Consider the following 18,749-nt stretch of genomic DNA (forward strand, 5'->3'; position numbering starts at 1 on the left):
AACCCCACGAAGTCGATGGCTGGCACAGAGAGGACACATTTCTCAGCATTGAGAGTTAGCTTGTGCTTGGACAGGGCTGCGAAGACCATGTTAAGGCGCTTGTCGTGGATTTCACTGGTGGGCCCGTGTACCACTATATCGTCCAGATAAATGGCCACGCCCAGTATGCCAGCCAGCACGGAGACCATGATTTTCTGGAAGCAGCTAGGGGCGGAGCTGAGACCGAAAGGCATCCTGGTGAAGCGAAACACTCCTGCATGTGTCACAAAGGCTGTGAGGTTTCGGCTGCTGGGGTGGAGGGGCACCTGTAAGTACCCCTGTCTGAGGTCGAGCTTGGAGAACACCTCAGAGCCATAGAACTGAGCAGTGAGTTCTTCTGAGGTGGGCAGTGGATACTTATCAGGGACCACTGCCTTATTTACTGCACGTAGATCGACGCAGACACGCACGCCCCCCGACTTCTTCTTAGCCACCACGAGGTTTGAGACCCAAGGTGACGCGTCCACCGGTTCAATGAGCCCTGAGGCGATGATGTAATTTTCAAAACTATGTAGCCAGCGAGTCCATGGTACCGGAGGCTCGCCAGGTAATGCCAGGAAGGGGGTAGGTGGTGGGAGAGAGATATCAGCCATCCTCGTCGCCAATATTGTATTTTTAAATCACGTCAGGACACAGCGCTGTCGCTCGACACAACCTCTCCGTGGCATTCTTTATTTAGACTGACACAGCATCAAAGGCAGACCCGATCAAACAACCCAGAGCCCGCAGGCATCACCAATCGATCCCAGCACAATAGAACAGCACCAAATCAAATGCAGCACTGTCGATGTGTGCATACATAACACCTTCCCTGCCCCATCCTTTACTGACAGGGACATGACCCTCACTGGGACAATTAAAAACCTTTGTTTTAGATTTCCATTGTCTTTTTTCTCATTTGCTCCTTCCCCTAACGCAAAGCACTGTGGGCCGGATTACATCTACGGATTATAATCGTGATCCTTGTGAGGGGGCTCCTGACCAAACACCAAGGGTAGACTTTGTTCCCTCAAAACATTTTCCTAATTCAGCTTTCTTGAGGCAGGGGTGGCTGTTGATCTCGTTACTAACGGCGGTGCAGTGTGGTCTAAAGAGGGCGCATGCCACCGTTTTGTTCCGCAGTGAAAATCCCTCGTTCCCTTGTTTTCCCACAGAGGAGGACTCTCGCCACCTCCCCGAGAACTCCCTCACCGACCGGACGTCACCGGCAGGAGGAGGATGGGAGACGGTGCTGCGTGTGCACCTTGCTTCGCGGACACAGGGGGAGAGATGGCGTCCCGGTGCCAGTGAGCAGGCAGAAATGTGCAGCGAGTGAGAGGGGGCGCCCTGAAGTCCAGTACGATCCGGATGAGCAGCCGCCGCGTTTGGTGCACCAGACGGGAATCCGCGTGTGACGATGCGGGCGGCGCGTTAGGATTACCACTTGCGGATATTCCAGCCATTGTAAATTCTCGGCTTCCTTGCAGGGGAGGAGGAGGAGGAGGAGGAGGAAGGAGAAGGAGGAGGAGGAGGAGGAGGAGGGAGTGTTTGCGGGGTTTGTTGTCCACCTCAGCTGTTTCTTCCTCCGGGGCTCTCCGCTCCTCAGACGCACGGAGGGACGCGGAGGAGACAGGGCGGCGTGGAGGAAAGAGGGGGAGCCGCAGCTATAAGGGGCGATGGCTGCGGGGGGAGGATGCGGGGACACGGTGGGGGAGTGCCGCGTGGAGATTGAGAGGCTGACGCGGGAGCTGGCGGAGGCGAACCGGGAGAAGATCCGCGCCGCCGAGTGCGGACTGGTGGTGCTGGAGGAGAACCAGACCGTGAAACAGCAATACGCGGATCTGGAGGCCGAGCAGGAGGCGCTCAGGCTGGAGTTGGAGCAACTTCAGGAGGTGGGTTTTGTCACTGTCATGATGAACTCGTTTTTTTTCTGGCCAGTTTGTAATGACATGCAAATGGACGGTGTCAGATTCGGGCAGGCAGGGCCCCACACAGCGCTCAGGGGTCGGCTCCGTGAGAATATGGTCGGTGTGTGAGAGAGAGAGAGAGAGAGAGAGAGAGAGAGAGAGAGAGAGAGAGAGAGAGAGAGAGAGAGGATGGTTGGAGGAAAGAAAAGATGGAAGGGGAGGGATGAGGAAGAAGGAAAGTTTGGGAGAACCACTTCACTGGGGCACGAAGTCTTTTTTGCGCGTGCGTGTACATGTGAGAAGCGTGTGCGTGTGTGTGTGTGTGTGGGGGTATGTTGAGATGCCAAATTTTGTACCCCCAAACAAATATGCTCCGTCATATCGTCATATTTTTTTTAAACATTTGTTGTTGTTGCTAATTTTAGATCCTCAACACGTCTTTACAAAGTGGCATGCCGAGAACAGGTGAACTGCAACCGGAAGAGGAAAAAAACCGTGTGCTGTCGTTAGGCTACTTTGTTTCAGTTTTTTTACTCTGCTGGCGATCTAAAAATAGTAAAGCCAAAAAAAATCCAAACAATCGACTCCACTTCCTTACGTGAGATGAAAATGTCGCCTTCCGTCCCCATTAAAGGTTCGGTCTGAAGGTCCGCGGCACGCGCGTTCCCGCGGACGCCACGGGTCCATGGGGTACGTCTGCTGTTTTTTGGGGTGGTGGTGGTGGTGTACAGAATTTGGCAGCACAGCACACAGTCGCACAGAGAGGGCTCCAGGGAGGAAGGGGTGGCACACATTGTACTGTGGGCCTGCGGCAGGGAGGGGTTCATTGTGGTAACTCGATGCTCTGCGCAAACCAGAGGGCAGATGTGTACCCGTCATGTGCGAGCGTGTTCCGCATCCCGGCCGAGCCAAACACGGGTCTTCACCCTCCTCGGTGGTCCCACCTTGAAATTAACAGCTCGTGCAAAATGTTTATTCATCCTCTGTCTGTCTGTCTGTCTGTCTGTCTGTCTGTCTGTCTGTCTGTCTGTCTGTGTGTGCAAGTTCATGTCAGTCATCCAGGTTAAATACATGCAACTGGGCTGTACTTGTCATTGAGAGCCGGGACATTTCAGTTTTAAAATACTGGCATACATTGAAAGTTAATCAACTGGGGCTGTGCAACATTTATATTTGAAAGAGAGACCTGGACAGGGTGGCCTTGCTACCGTACTGCACTTCCCACTGCAAAATGGGAAATAACATTTGACCACTGTTGGTGTCTTTAAGCTCTGTGATGGTCCGCGCCATGTTAATGATACCAGGCTGTGAAGAAGCGTGCTAGATAAAGCTAAATCACCATGTGTGATGGGAAGTGGATTAAAAGTGTCACCTGTCCAGGTCATGCGGCCGTGAAGTTCTGAAGAAGTTATTGTTATAAAAAACCTTATTTAGAAAACAAAAAAACACTTTCCAGAAGTGCAAATTGAGCGGGTTGTTCCCCGGTACAACAACTGCTGACCACCGGTCCAGGCAAGTCCAATCAAATTTAACAGTTAAAGCCCTAAAACACATTTCAGAGGCCTTCCCGATACCATTACTATATAAGTTTAATTTATTATTATTATTATTATTATTATTATTATTACATTCTGCATCAGATATAAAAGAGAGGATATGCCAATGTGGGATACCCGCTGACCTTTGACCCTCAAGTTGAAAGAGGAAAAACTCTGCAGAAAAAAAACGTTGTAGGAAGGAGAAAAAAGAGAGAAAGAAACCTCGGAAGGAGCATGAGAGGAGGGACGTCTCTCCCAGGATGGATAGACGTGCAGTAGAGTAGATAAGCAGCAGCACATTTGCAGTAACCATAAGGAGGCACTGCATGAAATCGTGAGTTATAGTGAGACCATGCAGAATGCATACATTCACATAGAAGCAGCCAGTGTTCAGTGTCCTCATCTTCAGCTGCAGTTAAAGTGTGCAGGTTCACATCCCCTTCCACTGCCCATGGTGTCGCAGTCGCTACAGGGTCAGACACACAACATGCAAGAGTCTCCGTTAGCCAGGAATATGCACTTACGGCTTTTAGATCATTGGCTGAAGTCCACGTGAGGCCTGGAAGAGCTTGCGTGGGGATGATTGAATGAGCACTGCCAGAGTGCCCTTGAACACTTAACCCCCAGTTGTTCCAGTAGAGCCGCTGTAATGGCCAATTACAGAAGATGGTGTTTGTACGGGGCAGCTTCCAGGTATCAGCGGACACGCCAGGTTGGGTGTGTGCAGAAAAATATTGCTAGGATAGTCGACCTGTTCATATTCTACGTATAGATCCAGTATCAGTAATTTAAAGTATGCACTACTGAAGACCGATATAAACACTAGGACATAGTATAATGCAAGTGTCTGTCTGTTGTGTTGTATCACATTCTCGTCTTGCCTCCCCATTGTGCTGCAGGAATTAAATCGATGGCTTTTTGATTGATTGACGGCCTCTTTACCCAGCCCGATAACACGCCACCGCCACTCAAAGCGAATTTAGACTAAATTTACGGTGCACTTTTCACAATAATCATGCTCATGGAAGTGTGCTGGACGGTAATGCATTCAGCCATTGGCCCGGGTAGGTGATTTACCTCCGCCCTGGCTGATAAATCAATCGCGGCTAACGAGCTGCACCGCACTGACTTGTAATCAACTCATTTTTCCTGGTCGATGGTCATCGGAGGACAGCCTTTTCCAACATGTATGGTAACGCTAATTCACCCGTCTGTTTGCCGCAAGACAGACAGACAGGCGTTTCAGCAGGCAGGCTGACTGTGCACTTGTGAACTGAAGGTCAGCGTGTGTGTGTATGTGTGTGCGTGTGTGTGTGCGTGCGAGGTGTATCTAGGTATGTATGTGTGTGTCTTAGGGGTTATGAGATTGGCTGTGGGGCATTGAGGGAGCAGCCAGCAGCATTAATTAATACATATTAATACATACTAATACATAGGACACATCAACATTTTGTTTCTACCTCTTTCTTCAGGGTGGTACAGCTGGAATGTATTTTTACCTGGAAGGGGGGGGTCCACCTATTCTTACACTTAACCCAATAAAGATGGCCATTGCTCAACATCCTGTTGGCTGTTGTGCAGCTTTACTTGGGTTCGGTGCCTTGCACGAGGAAACTACGGCACTCCTTACTGATGGAAAAGAAGAGCTGGCCCGATCCCGGCATTAAATCCTGCCAACCCGGTGTTACAGCCCAGCTTGTCTACCCTTCATGTTTCTGCCCGTGTCTCTTCAGCGCGCCAGCTTTATGGCAAACGTGCGCGGAGATGTGGCTGAAAACACACGTCATCTTGATTTGAATACGAGGTACTTTTATAGGGAATATTGAACCCTCTCTTTCAGAAGATGTGAAGGCTTTTGTTAGCACTGTTTACCGCTGCCTCTGCCCCCACCACACACACACACACACACACACACACACACACACACACACACACACACACACACACACACACACATAAATGCATTCCGGCCTCCTCCTTCCTTCACTTCTCTTTTCTTAGTCCACGTCTCCCTTCCTCTCCTCCCCCTCTTTCGTTCAGCTCTGTCTCTGGACCCCCGTTTCTTCACAGCTAAGTCAATAGTGCCATACTTCTCGGTTCATCTCGACTGACAGTCGTCGATTGGCTCCTTTCATCAGGAGTGCTGATGGTCAAATATCGCCATGCCAGGTGGCAGACGGGAATGTCTACAACTAGAAAGAGGTTTTACTGCTGCCTTAGCTGGCTGATAAGCCCTTATGGCGCGAAAGATAACGAACCGGGAGCGTTGGAAAATAAGCCCGTGATTTTATGTTGAAAAGGTCTGAATTGCACCGGTGCCAGTCAACCTTTGGTGTTATTTTCACATCTCTGATGAAAGCCAGCGCACACTAAAAGCCCAGCTTCAGAACTAGCTTACTGTGCAGTACACTGGATGAATACAAAATAAAACTCCAAGCTTATATAAATAGGTTTTCTGTAAATTATTTATTGCAGCATACATCCATCATTGAAGAGCATGCTAGACTTACACAGTTGGTAAGGGGGCCCCAAGCCCGAACACCATTCACGCGATAACATTATTTCCGGTGGCTCATTGAGCTCTTTGGCTTGGTCCGAGCCTTCCTGCTTTCTGCGTGGAGTTTGCATGATCTCGCTGTTAGCTGTGTTCTCTGAGACATGTAAATTTGGTCAATCCGACACTTTCAGTTTTCTATAGGTGTTAATGGAACTGTAGATGGTTGTATGTGTTGGGTCCTATGATGTAATTGGTGATCTGCCCAGGACATCTCCATGCCTTCTGTCTAATGTTTATTGGGCTGTGGCGGTTCCAAGGGGTGGGCTGTCACCCCCGAAAAAAGCTTTGCTATCCCAGTTGCCACTCTAGTTAATATCCATCCATCCATTATCCAAACCGCTTGCTCTCAGGGTCGCGGGGATGCTGGAGCCTCTCCCAGCAGTCATTGGGCGGCAGGCGGGGAGACACCCTGGACAGGCTGCCAGTCTATCACAGGGCAATAATATATATATGTCTCATTTCCCTCAAAAAAACAAGTACAGTAAAAAGTTATTTGAGCTATCCATACAACAGTGGCCAGAAAACTGGCACAAGATGTCAAAAACTTCTTTACTCACCAGTTTAGAATTCACTTTACCCCCCTAAATAAAGAGGTCAAGTCAAGTCAAGTTTATTCGTATCGCTCAATATCACAAATTACAAATTTGCCTCAAGGGGCTTTACAGCAACACAACATCCTGTCCTTAGACCCTCGCATGAGTCGCATCAGATAAGGAGCAACTCCCAAAAAAAAAACCTTTTAACTGGGAGAAAAAATAGGAGGACACCTCAGGGAGAGCAACAGAGGAGGGATCTCTCTCCTAAAACGGACGACGTGCAATGGATGTTGGGTTTACACAATTTACAGACTACAATATTGAAAGAGGATAACAGAATTATAATGGAGTTATAAAATATAATGAAAAAAATGGTTGTGAGTGTCCATCAATCAGTGTCACTGCTATTTCGCCTCATCTCAATCTTTACGTCCTTCTTGACTCTCCGTAGTCCACTAATGCTGCTGCTGTTGGTGCTAAGTGCCAGGTAAGGTGTTTTCATTTGTTTATCATTGCTCTATATTCAAAATATTTGTTTACAAGTATTTGACAGTGTGAATTATGTATGATAGTGCTCAATTGCATGTGTCTCGCGCTCAATGTGTGAGAGGTTGAAGCCCTGTGTGTTCAAGAGAAATCGTGAAATCTTCCAACAGCAATGTTGACTGTTCATAGCTAGCTCATAGCCTAGCTAAAGCTCATCGCCTGCTAGCTTACCTCATAAATCATGTAAAATGATAAACTGACTGCATTTATATAGCGCCTTTCTAGTCTAACTGCAGTGTATTACATCCTGCCATTATCCAAGCCATTTATCCCAGTCGGGGTCGTGGGGATGCTGGAGCCTATCCCAGCAGTCACTGGGCGGCAGGCGGGGAGACACCCTGGACAGGCTGCCAGGCCATCACAGGGCCCACACATTCACACCTAGGGACAATTTAGTATGGCCGATTCACCTGTCCTACATGTCTTTGGACTGTGGGAGGAAACCGGAGCACCTGGAGGAAACCAGTGTATCACAGTGTTACTCAGTATGGCATCGTTTTAATCTACAGATTATACATGGCTGATGTGCAACATCCGCCTTTGGACGTTAGCGGGGTTTTTGGCCAGTGTGAAGGGGGGGGGGGATGTGTGAAATGGACGACCTGAGAGGAACATTTAGTTAGGATGTTTAGTACATAGGACTTGCTCGCAACTTCTCACACGCAGCACAGGGGCGCTGTGGGTCTAGACGGTTTCGTGCTTGTTTTTCCATCTTGAATACTTTAGGTTAGGGTAGCAGATATTTGGGGGGGGGGAACGATGAAGAAAAGTTGTGGCATAGCCAGCTTTTTCCAAAAAACAAAGAAAAAGAAAGCCAGAACAGCATATGATGCTAGAAATATATGCAATCCTATACTTTATTTGTGTGTGTGTGGGAGGGGGGTGAGAGGGGGTGATGGGGTGTAGAGGGGGTGAGGGGATGGGAGGGTGGATTGTTATTGCTGTATTGGTCTATATACTTGCAGTGTATTTCTTTGTTCTTGTGTATATTTGATTGTTGAATCCGAATATCTGTAACTTGTATTTTTGCTGTGATGTATATTTTGTATTGTCCGGTGACGCTGCTGCAGACTGCAGTTTCCCCTAGGAGACAATAAAAAGCGGTCTACTTATCTATAAAAAGACTCAATACTTTTTTTTTGCCGAAAAAAACTGCAATTGTGAGTCATTAATTGCATGTGTGACAGAATCTATAAATATTATCTCTCATAGTTGCTTAAACTTCTTTTGGGAATAAATAGGACCAGGCTAAGTGCAACATAAAAATTGATTTTACATTGTCTCTTTATTATGCGATTCACATGCATAAAACAATGAAGTCTTTGAAATTCAAATTTGTCTGGGGGTGATAACCGCTGACCCCCTCCAGCTGGAACCTCATGCCATCCTTTTGCCACCCCAGGTAAAACTTGCTAAAACTGCCACTGCTACTGGGACAGGCTCCAACCTCCAGTGGCCCTGAACTGGATTAAGTGAGAATGGAGAACAAAATAAATGTGTATTTTGGCAGTCGAATGGCTTAGTGGTTTGTTAGGTTGTCCCCCAATGAAAGGACTGGGTTCAGTCTCCTGTGAGGCCAGACCTGTTTAAGTGTTTTCGAAGTAGATACTGAAAGGTCCCATGAATTGGCATTTAGGAGCGCCGCAAGCTTCTCCAATTTGACATATATCCAAATGAAGAGACATTTCCAGAAGAATGTGGACATCGATATGCTATTTGGCTAGTTTTCACTTTGGTGGTAAAAGGTCATACATCTACCTTCAGTCTCATGCCCCATTCATTGGACATTGTTGTTAGTGTACGCCTGCAAGAGCAGGACAATGTGACTAAAAAGGTGTCATATTTGCCGGAAAGAGACCAAAATATTCTTTTAAGAACAAAAACAAAGCATTTTTTTGTGACTTTCCAGTACATAATCTTAAATAGATGTAAATTAAGTGCTGATTAAAAGAGGTAGGAAGACTAAAAATATGTTTTTCATTTCACAGGTCCTTAAATCTGCTTCAGAAGTTCAACACAGGCCAGCGTTTCTAATACCACATTTCTACTATATAATGAGAGCATAACAATTCAATTCAATTCAATTCAATTCAATTTATTGTCATAAAAACAATGTGCAGGCACATGTTAAAAATGAAATGAGGGCCGTGGCTTCACCAAACAGTGCAAGACAGACACAGACAAGCACAGCAAACACAATATAAGATATACACACACGAAGACCAGAAGCTAAAAATAAGTTAAAAAAGAGCAAGAGTAAAAAATATTTAAAAATATCCACAGACATTCAGTGGGTGGCCAGGTTCAGGTGGGCAACAGCTTGTGGAAAGAAGCTGTTTTTGAGCCTGGCAGTGTGGGCTCTGAGGCTCCTGTAGCGCCTCCCAGAGCGCAGGGGGGAGAACAGTCCATGGTTGGGGTGGGTGGGATCTCTGCTGATGCTGAGACCCCTTCGAAGGCAGCGTTTGTGATAAATGTCTTTTATGGCTGGGAGCTGGGTACCGGTGATATGCTGGGCTGCCTTGACAACCTGCTGCAGAGCTTTCTGGTCTACTGAGGTGCAGTTGCCGTACCACACTGAGATGCAGCTGGTCAGGATGCTCTCTATGGTGCAGTGGTAGAAGGTGGTGAGAATTGTGGGGGATAGACGGGCGCTCCTCAGCCTCCTCAGGAAATGCAGGCATTGTTGGGCCTTTTTCACAAGGGCCTGGGTGTTTAATTTCTGGGTGTTTAATGTCCAGGAAACAACTTTGTACAATTAATTTAGCTCTTCCTGTCTGTCTGTCTGTCCGTCTGTCTGTCTTGTCTGTCTGTCAACGATGACAGAAAGAAATGTTGAGCTTCCAAGTGACATTTAGGTTCAGATGACCTATAGCATTACACTTGATCTTAAGATGGGGGACCTTACCTTTTACTGTTGTCATACCCATTATTTTACTGGGTTTCATTGATTAGCTGGTTTAATCTACTAACCAGTGATTTAACAGTGGAAGAAGGTATTGGATGGGTCCATGACGTGTCTACAAATTGCTAGCTACAGCTCATGGCTAATTAGCTGGCTTTGATGGGAGTTCGTTACATTGATCTGTACAGTGAGCTTGATCTTCATTTGCTCTTTTTAGAAATTGGCTCACTGCCACAGTGCACATAATCAATCTAAAAAATGCTTTATCATTGTGTGACATTTGACATTCATCCATCTACTGTATTTGGAAACCTTCACAAGGCTTTTTTTTTTTAAAGTGGATGAATCTTACTCGTTTTTAATTCACCTGTCATTGAAACCCATTTGAAACAGTAGTCTGCAATTCTGAAAGACTGGCTATTCAGGCCCCCTTGGCACGTGGCATTATTGATTATAACAGATTAGAAGTTAGCCATATAAAAATTCAGATATAAATAATCAATCAAGTCAGTAATCAAATCAAGCAGTTGCTGGAGAGGGTGATTTTAAGTTTGATGCGTCTGTTTGAAGGTGAGCTTGTATTCTGCTCCATTGTTTTGACCCTATCTACCTGCCTTGCTTTGCCATATAAAACATCACTGTTAATATGTTGGCATCTGCCATGATTGACTCGGTGCCACCACATTGCTCATAGGGGGAGAGAGGTGGGGAGGCGACAGAGAGAGAGAGAGAGAGAGAGAGAGAGAGAGAGAGAGAGAGAGAGAGAGAGAGAGAGAGAGAGAGAGAGAGAGAGAGAGAGAGAGAGAGAGAGAGAGAGAGAGAGAGAGAGAGAGAGGGTTTATGTCCCACACTTGCTCTGGCTCTCATTAGCACTGTAGTAGCTTATGCTGTGTGTCAGGTCAAGTCAAGTCAATTTTATTTGTATAGCCCAGTGTCACAAATTACAAATTTGCCTCAACGGCCTTTACAGGAGCAAAACATCCTGTCCTTAGACCCACGCATTGGATAAGGAACAAGTCCCTAAACTCCTTGTGTGTGTGTGTGTGTGTGTGTGTGTGTGTGTGTGTGTGTGTGTGTGTGTGTGTGTGTGTGTGTGTGTGTGTGAGCTTTGCTCACAGGGTGTTGTGATACATGTAGTGCAGCATGCCATGCTAACAGGACGTTGCATGTATGGATGCATGTGACCTTCTGCCCTTAGCCCCTGCCGCTGGCCAACCCAGTCCTGGGTAAAGGAAGCTGAGTGCATAAGTCTTCCTAGGCCAGGATACAGCCGCTCCCTCAGCAAAACTCCTACCATGCTGGGCGTCCGGGTAACATAGCGGTCTATTCCGTTGCCTATCGACACACGGATCCCAGTTTGAATTCCCATGTTGCCTCCGGCTTGGTCGAGCGTCCCTACAGACATAATTGACCATATCAGCGGGTGAGAAGCCAGATGTGGGTATGTGTCCTAGTCGCTGCAGTAGCACCTCCTCTGGTCAGTTGGGGCACCTGTTTGGGGAGGGGGGGACTGGGGGAATAACATGATCCTCTCACGCACTATGTCCCTCTGGTGAAACTCTTCACTGTCAGGTAAAAGAAGTGGCTGGTGACTCCACATGTATCAGAGGGGGTGGAGCAGCGACTGGGAAGGCTCGGAAGAGTGGGGTAATTGGCCGGATACAATTGAGGAGAACAAAAGGGGGGGGAACCTACCATGCCTCCTCATGGCAGCCCATGGTAACTGGCAGTCTTGTGACTATACTGGTAGGGGATCTCAGTACTGCAGTGGTTCCCAGAGGCATGATGACTGGGCCCACCCTGCCATCAGCCAACCACTGCCCTGCCCTGCTGCCTTGTGGGTAAGTCCAAGAAGACAAAGGCTAGGGGTGCACACCGTGAGAGAAATGCAAGCTATAGTGACAAGCTTTGAGGCGGCTTCTGACAGACTGGACCACCGGCAGCCTGCTGCGGCAGGGGGAGATGCCAGTCGTCTTGGGACTATCCATTGCCACTGCAACCCATCCCCTTTATGCTGAGAATGGGATGCTGGGAGTAGCGCAATCCCCATGTCAATCTAAACATCTTCAATGTGCAGGTACTTGTTGGGTGGAAGTCTTCCATCTATACCCCACCTCTTAAGTCTGTTGGCGATAGGATGCCTGGTGACAGGAGCAGGGCTGAATGGCCTGGAAGCTCCAAGTCACGCCTGTACACAGCAGTGGCACAGGGTATTGATCACTAGCAGCTTGGACTGAATGGCAGCTGCTTTCAGCAGACCTCTGTGTGTCTGAACAGCACCCTTCAGGGACCACATTGCTCACCCTTAACAGGGAAAGGTTGCCTAGAAAAGGTGGCCCAAACATGGTCTGCTCAAAACGTTCTTGGATAAGCTAGCACACCTATCAGGACATTCTGCTTGCGGTCAAAAACACAATAGTAGAGTAAAGCACATTCATCTATGGCTTGCAGCATGGAATATAAGAACTCTCCCAGACTCTAGCCATAGCACAGATAGGCTTGAACATTGGACTGCACTGATGGCAACAGAGCTAAAGCAATACAAAATTGATATCGCTGCCCTGAGTGAGACTAGACTCTTTGGCGAAAGATCTCTTAGAGAAGGGCGCAGTGGCTATACTTTCTTTTGGAAGGGGTACCCAGCAGAAGTCAGACATCTTCATGGTGTGGGGCTAGTAGTAAAAAACTGCCTCCTGCCCAACCTGGCAGAAACACCCACTGTCATAAGTGAAAGAAGACTCATGCCTTTTCGTATCCCTCTTGCTGAGAAACAGCCACTCTCTTCAGTGCTTATTCGCCTACACTGCTGTCTGAAGATGAAGTAAAAGATTGCTTCTACCAGCCATTGGACAATGCCCCCATTAAGGTCCCCAAGAAAGACAAAATATTTCTTCTGGGGGATTTCAATGCAAGAGTCGAGAATAATCACGAGGTTTGGAAAGGAGTGATCGGCCACCATTGAGTTGGGCACGTGAATGCTGACAGGCTCCTGAACCCATGTGCTGAATACCAGCTCTCCATCACCAACACCATGTTCCAGGTGAAGAACAAATACATGAGTTCCTGAATGCACCCACGGTCAAAGAATTGGCACCTGATTAACTACATCTAGAAGATCAGGGATGTTCGTATCACTCGAGCCATGAAAGGAGCTGAGTGCAATACAGACTACTGAATGATAGTAGCCAAACTCCATCTCATGGTATGCCCAGTGGTTCACCTTAAAAAGTCCACCAAAAAGAGACTACATTGCGCTAAACTCAGAGATGCAGAGGTGCGCAACAACCTTCGGTGTGTTCTAGCAGAGAAGCTTGGAGACACAGAGCTCCTGCTGAAGACTGACGAATCCATCCATCCCTGGCGGCCTGTCCAGGGTGTCTCCCCGCCTGCTGCCCAATGACTGACAAATCCATTGACAAAAAAATGGGACTACCATCAGCACCCTGCTGTATCAGTTAGCAGCCCAGACCATTGGCAGTGATGCCAAAAAGCACCAGGACTGGTTTGATGCAAATGCCACACACATCGGCATTCTTGTAGACAGTATGCACAGAGTGCAAAAAACTGGCTTTGATCACCCTGCCTCACAGCCACTAAAGCAGGAATGATAACAGCAAAGGAAGATAGTCCAGCAGGAACTGTGACATCTGCAGAATGAGTGGTGGGTTTCCAAAGCTCAAGAAATTCAAAACTGGACAGACAAACATGACATGCACAACTTTTGTAATGCCATAAAAACCATCCTTGCATCCCTGCTAACCATTTTGGTTCAAGAAGTCCCTCTGTCTGTCCTACTAGAAGCGCTGATGGGTCCACCCTCATAAAGGACCAGGTCAAGATCACTCAGTGATGGAGAGAACACTTTGAAGCACTCCTCAATCACACCAACACAGTGGAAACCTCCATCCTTGACAATACACCATATGTGAGGTGATTCAAAACACAAATTAGCCTTATGCACAGACACACACACACACACACATACACACACACACATACACACACACACCAGCATAAAATCCAATTGTACACCCAACAAAAACTATACCCAATAAACAATAATATTGAAATAGGCAATAGTCTACTATAATCCGAAATTGTAAATTCGCTTACTTTTGACGATTACAGTGGGAGACGAGAAGTTGGTGTTGAGCACTGAAATTATTTCAATATAGTCCAATGAATATGTCAGTTAGTTCTCTTTCAAAGGAGAGAAGGGACAAAGAGTTCAGTCTGTATGTCATCATTGATGCCCTGATGCCAGTTTTTATTCAACTTACAGTTGAAAAGAGTCTTTCAACAGTACAGCTTGTTAGGGTGATGAGGGCCCACAGGAGATGATTCATTTTGGGAAATATGTCATTGGGGCATGCGTCGAGCCCTTCAACAAGTGATGGAAACCAGGTGTGAGTGATGGAAACCAGGTCTGAGGCATTTGGTGTGGGCACAGGCATGAGACAAGGCTGTGGGCTTGTGCCAGTGCTTTTTAATGTCTTTTTCCTCTGTATGACAACTCTCCTGCACAAGGACATATAGGCAGAGAGTGGGGTGACTATTGATATCTGTCTGGATAGTTACTTCTTCAACATCAGAAGGTTCAAAGCCGCCACAAAGTCCAGGTCAGTGTGCATACTTGAGCTACAGTACACTGACAACTGTGCTGTTGTGGCACACACCTCCAGCAGCACTGCAAGCCACCCTTACAGCTGCTGTGAGGGTATACCGTTGAATGGGGTTGTCTATTAACATCCCCAAAACAGAAATCCTCTGCCAATGGTCATCTGATCCCCCAGCAAAACTTTCAAACTTTTACATCTCAGACTCTCCATTTGCCCTTGTACTACAATTCAGATACCTTGGTAAAATCTTATTTGGTGACCGCAGCATCGATCAGGACATCCAGAACAGGATCCAACAGGCCTTGTGCTCCTTTGGACGCATCAGGGAGCAAGTCTTCACCAACAACAAACTGCAAATCAAAACAAAGATTGCTGTCTGTCAGGCAGTGTGCCTATCCACACTTCTGTATGGATGTGAGACATGGATGCTTTACAGCTGCCACCTGAAACAACTTGAGGCGTTTCGCATAAAATGCCTCCAGCGTATCTTGAAAGTGACCTGGCAGGATCGTGTCTCACAGCTGAAGATTCTAAAATGCACCAGCAGCAGGAGCATATAGGCCTCCATCTTTCACCACCAACTCAGATGGTTTGGCCACCTTATCAGGATGCCAGAGGACTGCATCCCTCAGAAGGTCCTCTATGGCCAGCTGAGGCTAGGACACCGCTCAGCCAGTGGACCAAAAAAGAGGTTCAAAGATCAGCTGAAGGTCTTCATGAAGAAGTGTGGGCTCCACCCTGGCACACTAAGCCGCTGATCAACACAACTGGTGCCACCTATGTCATGAAGGCATGAAGCTTGCTGAGAAAAAAGGGAGGAAGAAGCACAGCAGTTACAAATCCACAGCTTAATCTAACAAGTCAGGTAGTGTACATCCCATATTGGACTTTACAGCCACCAAAGGACTCGTAACAAACAAAAGTAGGAGTCGTCATCAGACACGATGGACTACCCAAAGAAGTGTATGTGTGTGTGTGTGTGTGTGTGTGTGTGTGTGTGTGTGTGTGTGTGTGTGTGTGTGTGTGTGTGTGTGTGTGTGTATAAAATAAGATTTATTGATAACTCTACTCTGCTTCTCAGGTGAATCATTAATTTTTTGAATGGATGGTAGTGTGTGTATTTGTGTGTTACATGTGTATTTGTGTGTGTGCGTGTGTGTGCGTGTGTGCATGCTTATGTTTATGTATTTGCATGTGTGTTTTGGAAGACCTGCTTTACAATTCCTGTTTTGTTGAGATTTGAGCCAGAGTTTATGACCAACCAATCCTCATTCGAATCAGGGAAGGATTTTAAGGTTGCATACCATAAGGAAGGGCACCTAGTGCAGACAAGAGAAAGAGGGGGGAGGTTTTTGTAGCTCTGTGTGTGTGTGTGTGTGTGTGGTGGCAGCAGCGCTTGTGTCGCGTGGAGGGAGTGATGAAAAATGCAGTGTGTGCATTAGCGGCGCTGTCGAGGCTAAAAACAGAAGGCTGCAATGGGACCGGCCCCAGGGATGTTCTGTTACTCCAGTCTGACATCATACACACCGAGAGCCAATGCGATGCCTCCTTCCCTGAGTTGTTGTCACCTGACACTGATCCCGAGTCAGCTCTTTGTCTGGCTTGTTGAGGTTTAGGGGTAGTGAGGCCTAACCGACCTGGAGTTTATGGATCTTATGGTGGGATCAGTAGTGAGGGAGAATATTAAGAAAATGTGATTTGTTGATAAAAACAAAATCTGTGATGGTTGCAAATAAGATGATCAACTCTGTTCAAAGCATGCCTCATATTTTACTTTCAAGCTCTGTTTGTCACTCAGTGATTGACTGAAAGCTATTTAACAGCTTAAATTGATCATTATCTGAGGAGCTGAGACAACATGAAAGTCCTTAGACCGAAGCAGAATTATAAAACACATTTATACTGTGTATACCATAGCGCAGGGTATGATTCTTCATTTGCATACAAACCTTATACCTTATTATAATTCTGTACTCCACAGTACTGCAATTCCATTTCTGTTTTGAATATTTTAAGCTCATCATTGTCATAGACATTTTTGAAATACCAGCAGGTTTCTTCCAGAACAAATACTTAAGGTTTCCCCAACCGGCCTGTGTGACTCTCCTCCGGTTGACTTATGAAGCGTCACAAGCACTTAGGGGCAGACTGTACGTCTAGAAGATGCCTGTCTGCCAGCGCACCCGCCTCCACCCACCCACACATGCACATGGACACACATATAGCAAAGAAGACGTTTTGAATTATTTAATAAATGTGGGTTCGTTTTTTTATCGCCAGTATAAAGCCACAGGCTCCTGAATGAGGAGCTCTACTGTTCGTTTTTGTTCTCATTGTGTTTGAATTTAAAAGTGGCGGGAAGGACACCGTGCAAGGATAATATAGTGGTTGGAGAGATCAACGGCCACCACATGTCAGATGACAGAGTTCACTTCTTCTTTCGGCTTGTTCCCTGTTTCTCAGGGGTCGCCACAGTGGATTTTTGTCCTCCATAGCTTTCTGTCTGACTTATCCTTCTCCCGCAGTCCAACCCTCCTCATGTCCTCCTCTATCTGGTCTCTCCGTCTTTTCCTTGGTCATCCTCTTTTTCTTTTGCCAGCTATTTTCAAGTCCAGTACCTGTACATGTCCAGACCGTCTCAATCTTGTCTCTCTCTCAACGTCTCATCCGAACATAGCTCTCACATCTTCATTTCTCTTCCGGTCTTTTCTAGTCACTCCCAAGGACCAACACAGCATGTTCATCTCTGCTACCTGTAATGTAGACTCTAGCCTCTGTGTTGTTGTCGCTGCTTCCATACCACAGAGCATGGCAGGCCGAACAATACCCTGCCCTTTACCCTCAACGGTATTCTTTTTTCACAAAGTAGTCCAGCTACCTTTCTCCATGAATTCCACCCAGACTGTGTCTTTTCTTGACTTCCTTCTTACCACCGCCTGCTGTCTGTATTGTCGATCCTAAGTACAGGTAGTCCCTGGGTTAAGAACGAGTCTCATTTTTGGGTCTGTTCTTATGTCGAATTTGTATGTAAATCAGAACAGTTACGTACAGTTCACATCTAGTGTTAGTCAAATGTTTGTCTTAGTATATAGTATATAGTTTACCTAAAACATCATAAATATAATAATGCAGTAATAATAATAAATCAAACTACAGTACAGCATGTGCAATTGAGAGAGAGAATGTGTGTATAAAAAAACTTACTTAAACATTTCTTACATTTACCCCCCCCCACACTTGTCACTGTTCCAGCAATGGGTCGCGACTGGCAGAGGCCAGCCATTTGATGCCGGAAATGAGAGCCTGCTCGGGGCTCGCCTCCCTGCCTCACCGAATAAGTAAAAAAAAAAAAAACCGATAAAAGCGCTTCACCTCTCTCTGAACGCATTATTATTTCCACTTGGGTTTCAGTCGTGATCATTTTCCTTTTCTTCGGTGCGTCACCATCACTTGCATCAGATTTACGCTTTGAAGCCATAATTACAAGGGGAAACACATGGAAAATTTAAGTGAAAACACAACACACACAACAGTGTTTACAAGATACAACTTTAAATGGCGATGATGGCATGGCGTTCTCCCTCAGGCCGATGAACTGCCTAAAATGCGCAGTGTTTTGAGCGTCACACAAAGTGGTCTGTCCGTTCGTTAGTACAAACCATTGTGTGTAACTCTATTTTTTAAAATAATAGGCTTTACGGGGGTTCGTATGTTGGGTGTTCGTAACCCAGGGACTACCTGTATTTGAATTCGTGACCTTCTGGGACATCTTCTCCTCCTAAGGTCAATCTTGGACTTTCTACTTGCTTATTTATACACAGGTACTCGATCTTGGTTCTGCTGTCAGATGACAGAGGCCGCAACTTGATAAATTCTGACAGTTTCCTTTCACACAGTACAATCACTCCAAAGAAGGATTCACCATGAGGGCAGCTTTCTGGTAGACATCTGTAAGTTATTACAAATAACCACCCAAACCTCATCAAGCAGCACACATGGCATGCAATGAAACTTCTCTTTTCAGGCAAAGATGTTAAATAATATTCTGTTTACAGGATACTACCCTGGGAACAACTAATACATGTAGCACTTAGTCAACTAGTCAAATCATGCAGTGAATCAATCA

General features: G+C 46.5%; 1 protein-coding gene across 1 annotated transcript in view; it reads left to right on the top strand.

Annotated features, from left to right (window-relative positions):
* Positions 1-1,694: 1,694 nt before the first annotated feature.
* LOC130110672 (protein bicaudal D homolog 1-like) overlaps positions 1,695-18,749 on the top strand; it is a 68,514-nt gene continuing 51,459 nt past the window's right edge. The window contains exon 1 of the mRNA XM_056277841.1: positions 1,695-1,910. Within this exon, the coding sequence (XP_056133816.1) occupies positions 1,695-1,910 (216 nt within the window). The remainder of the gene's footprint in view (positions 1,911-18,749) is intronic.

This window comes from Lampris incognitus, chromosome 3, assembly GCF_029633865.1.
Source record: "Lampris incognitus isolate fLamInc1 chromosome 3, fLamInc1.hap2, whole genome shotgun sequence".
NCBI classification, from domain to species: domain Eukaryota; kingdom Metazoa; phylum Chordata; class Actinopteri; order Lampriformes; family Lampridae; genus Lampris; species Lampris incognitus.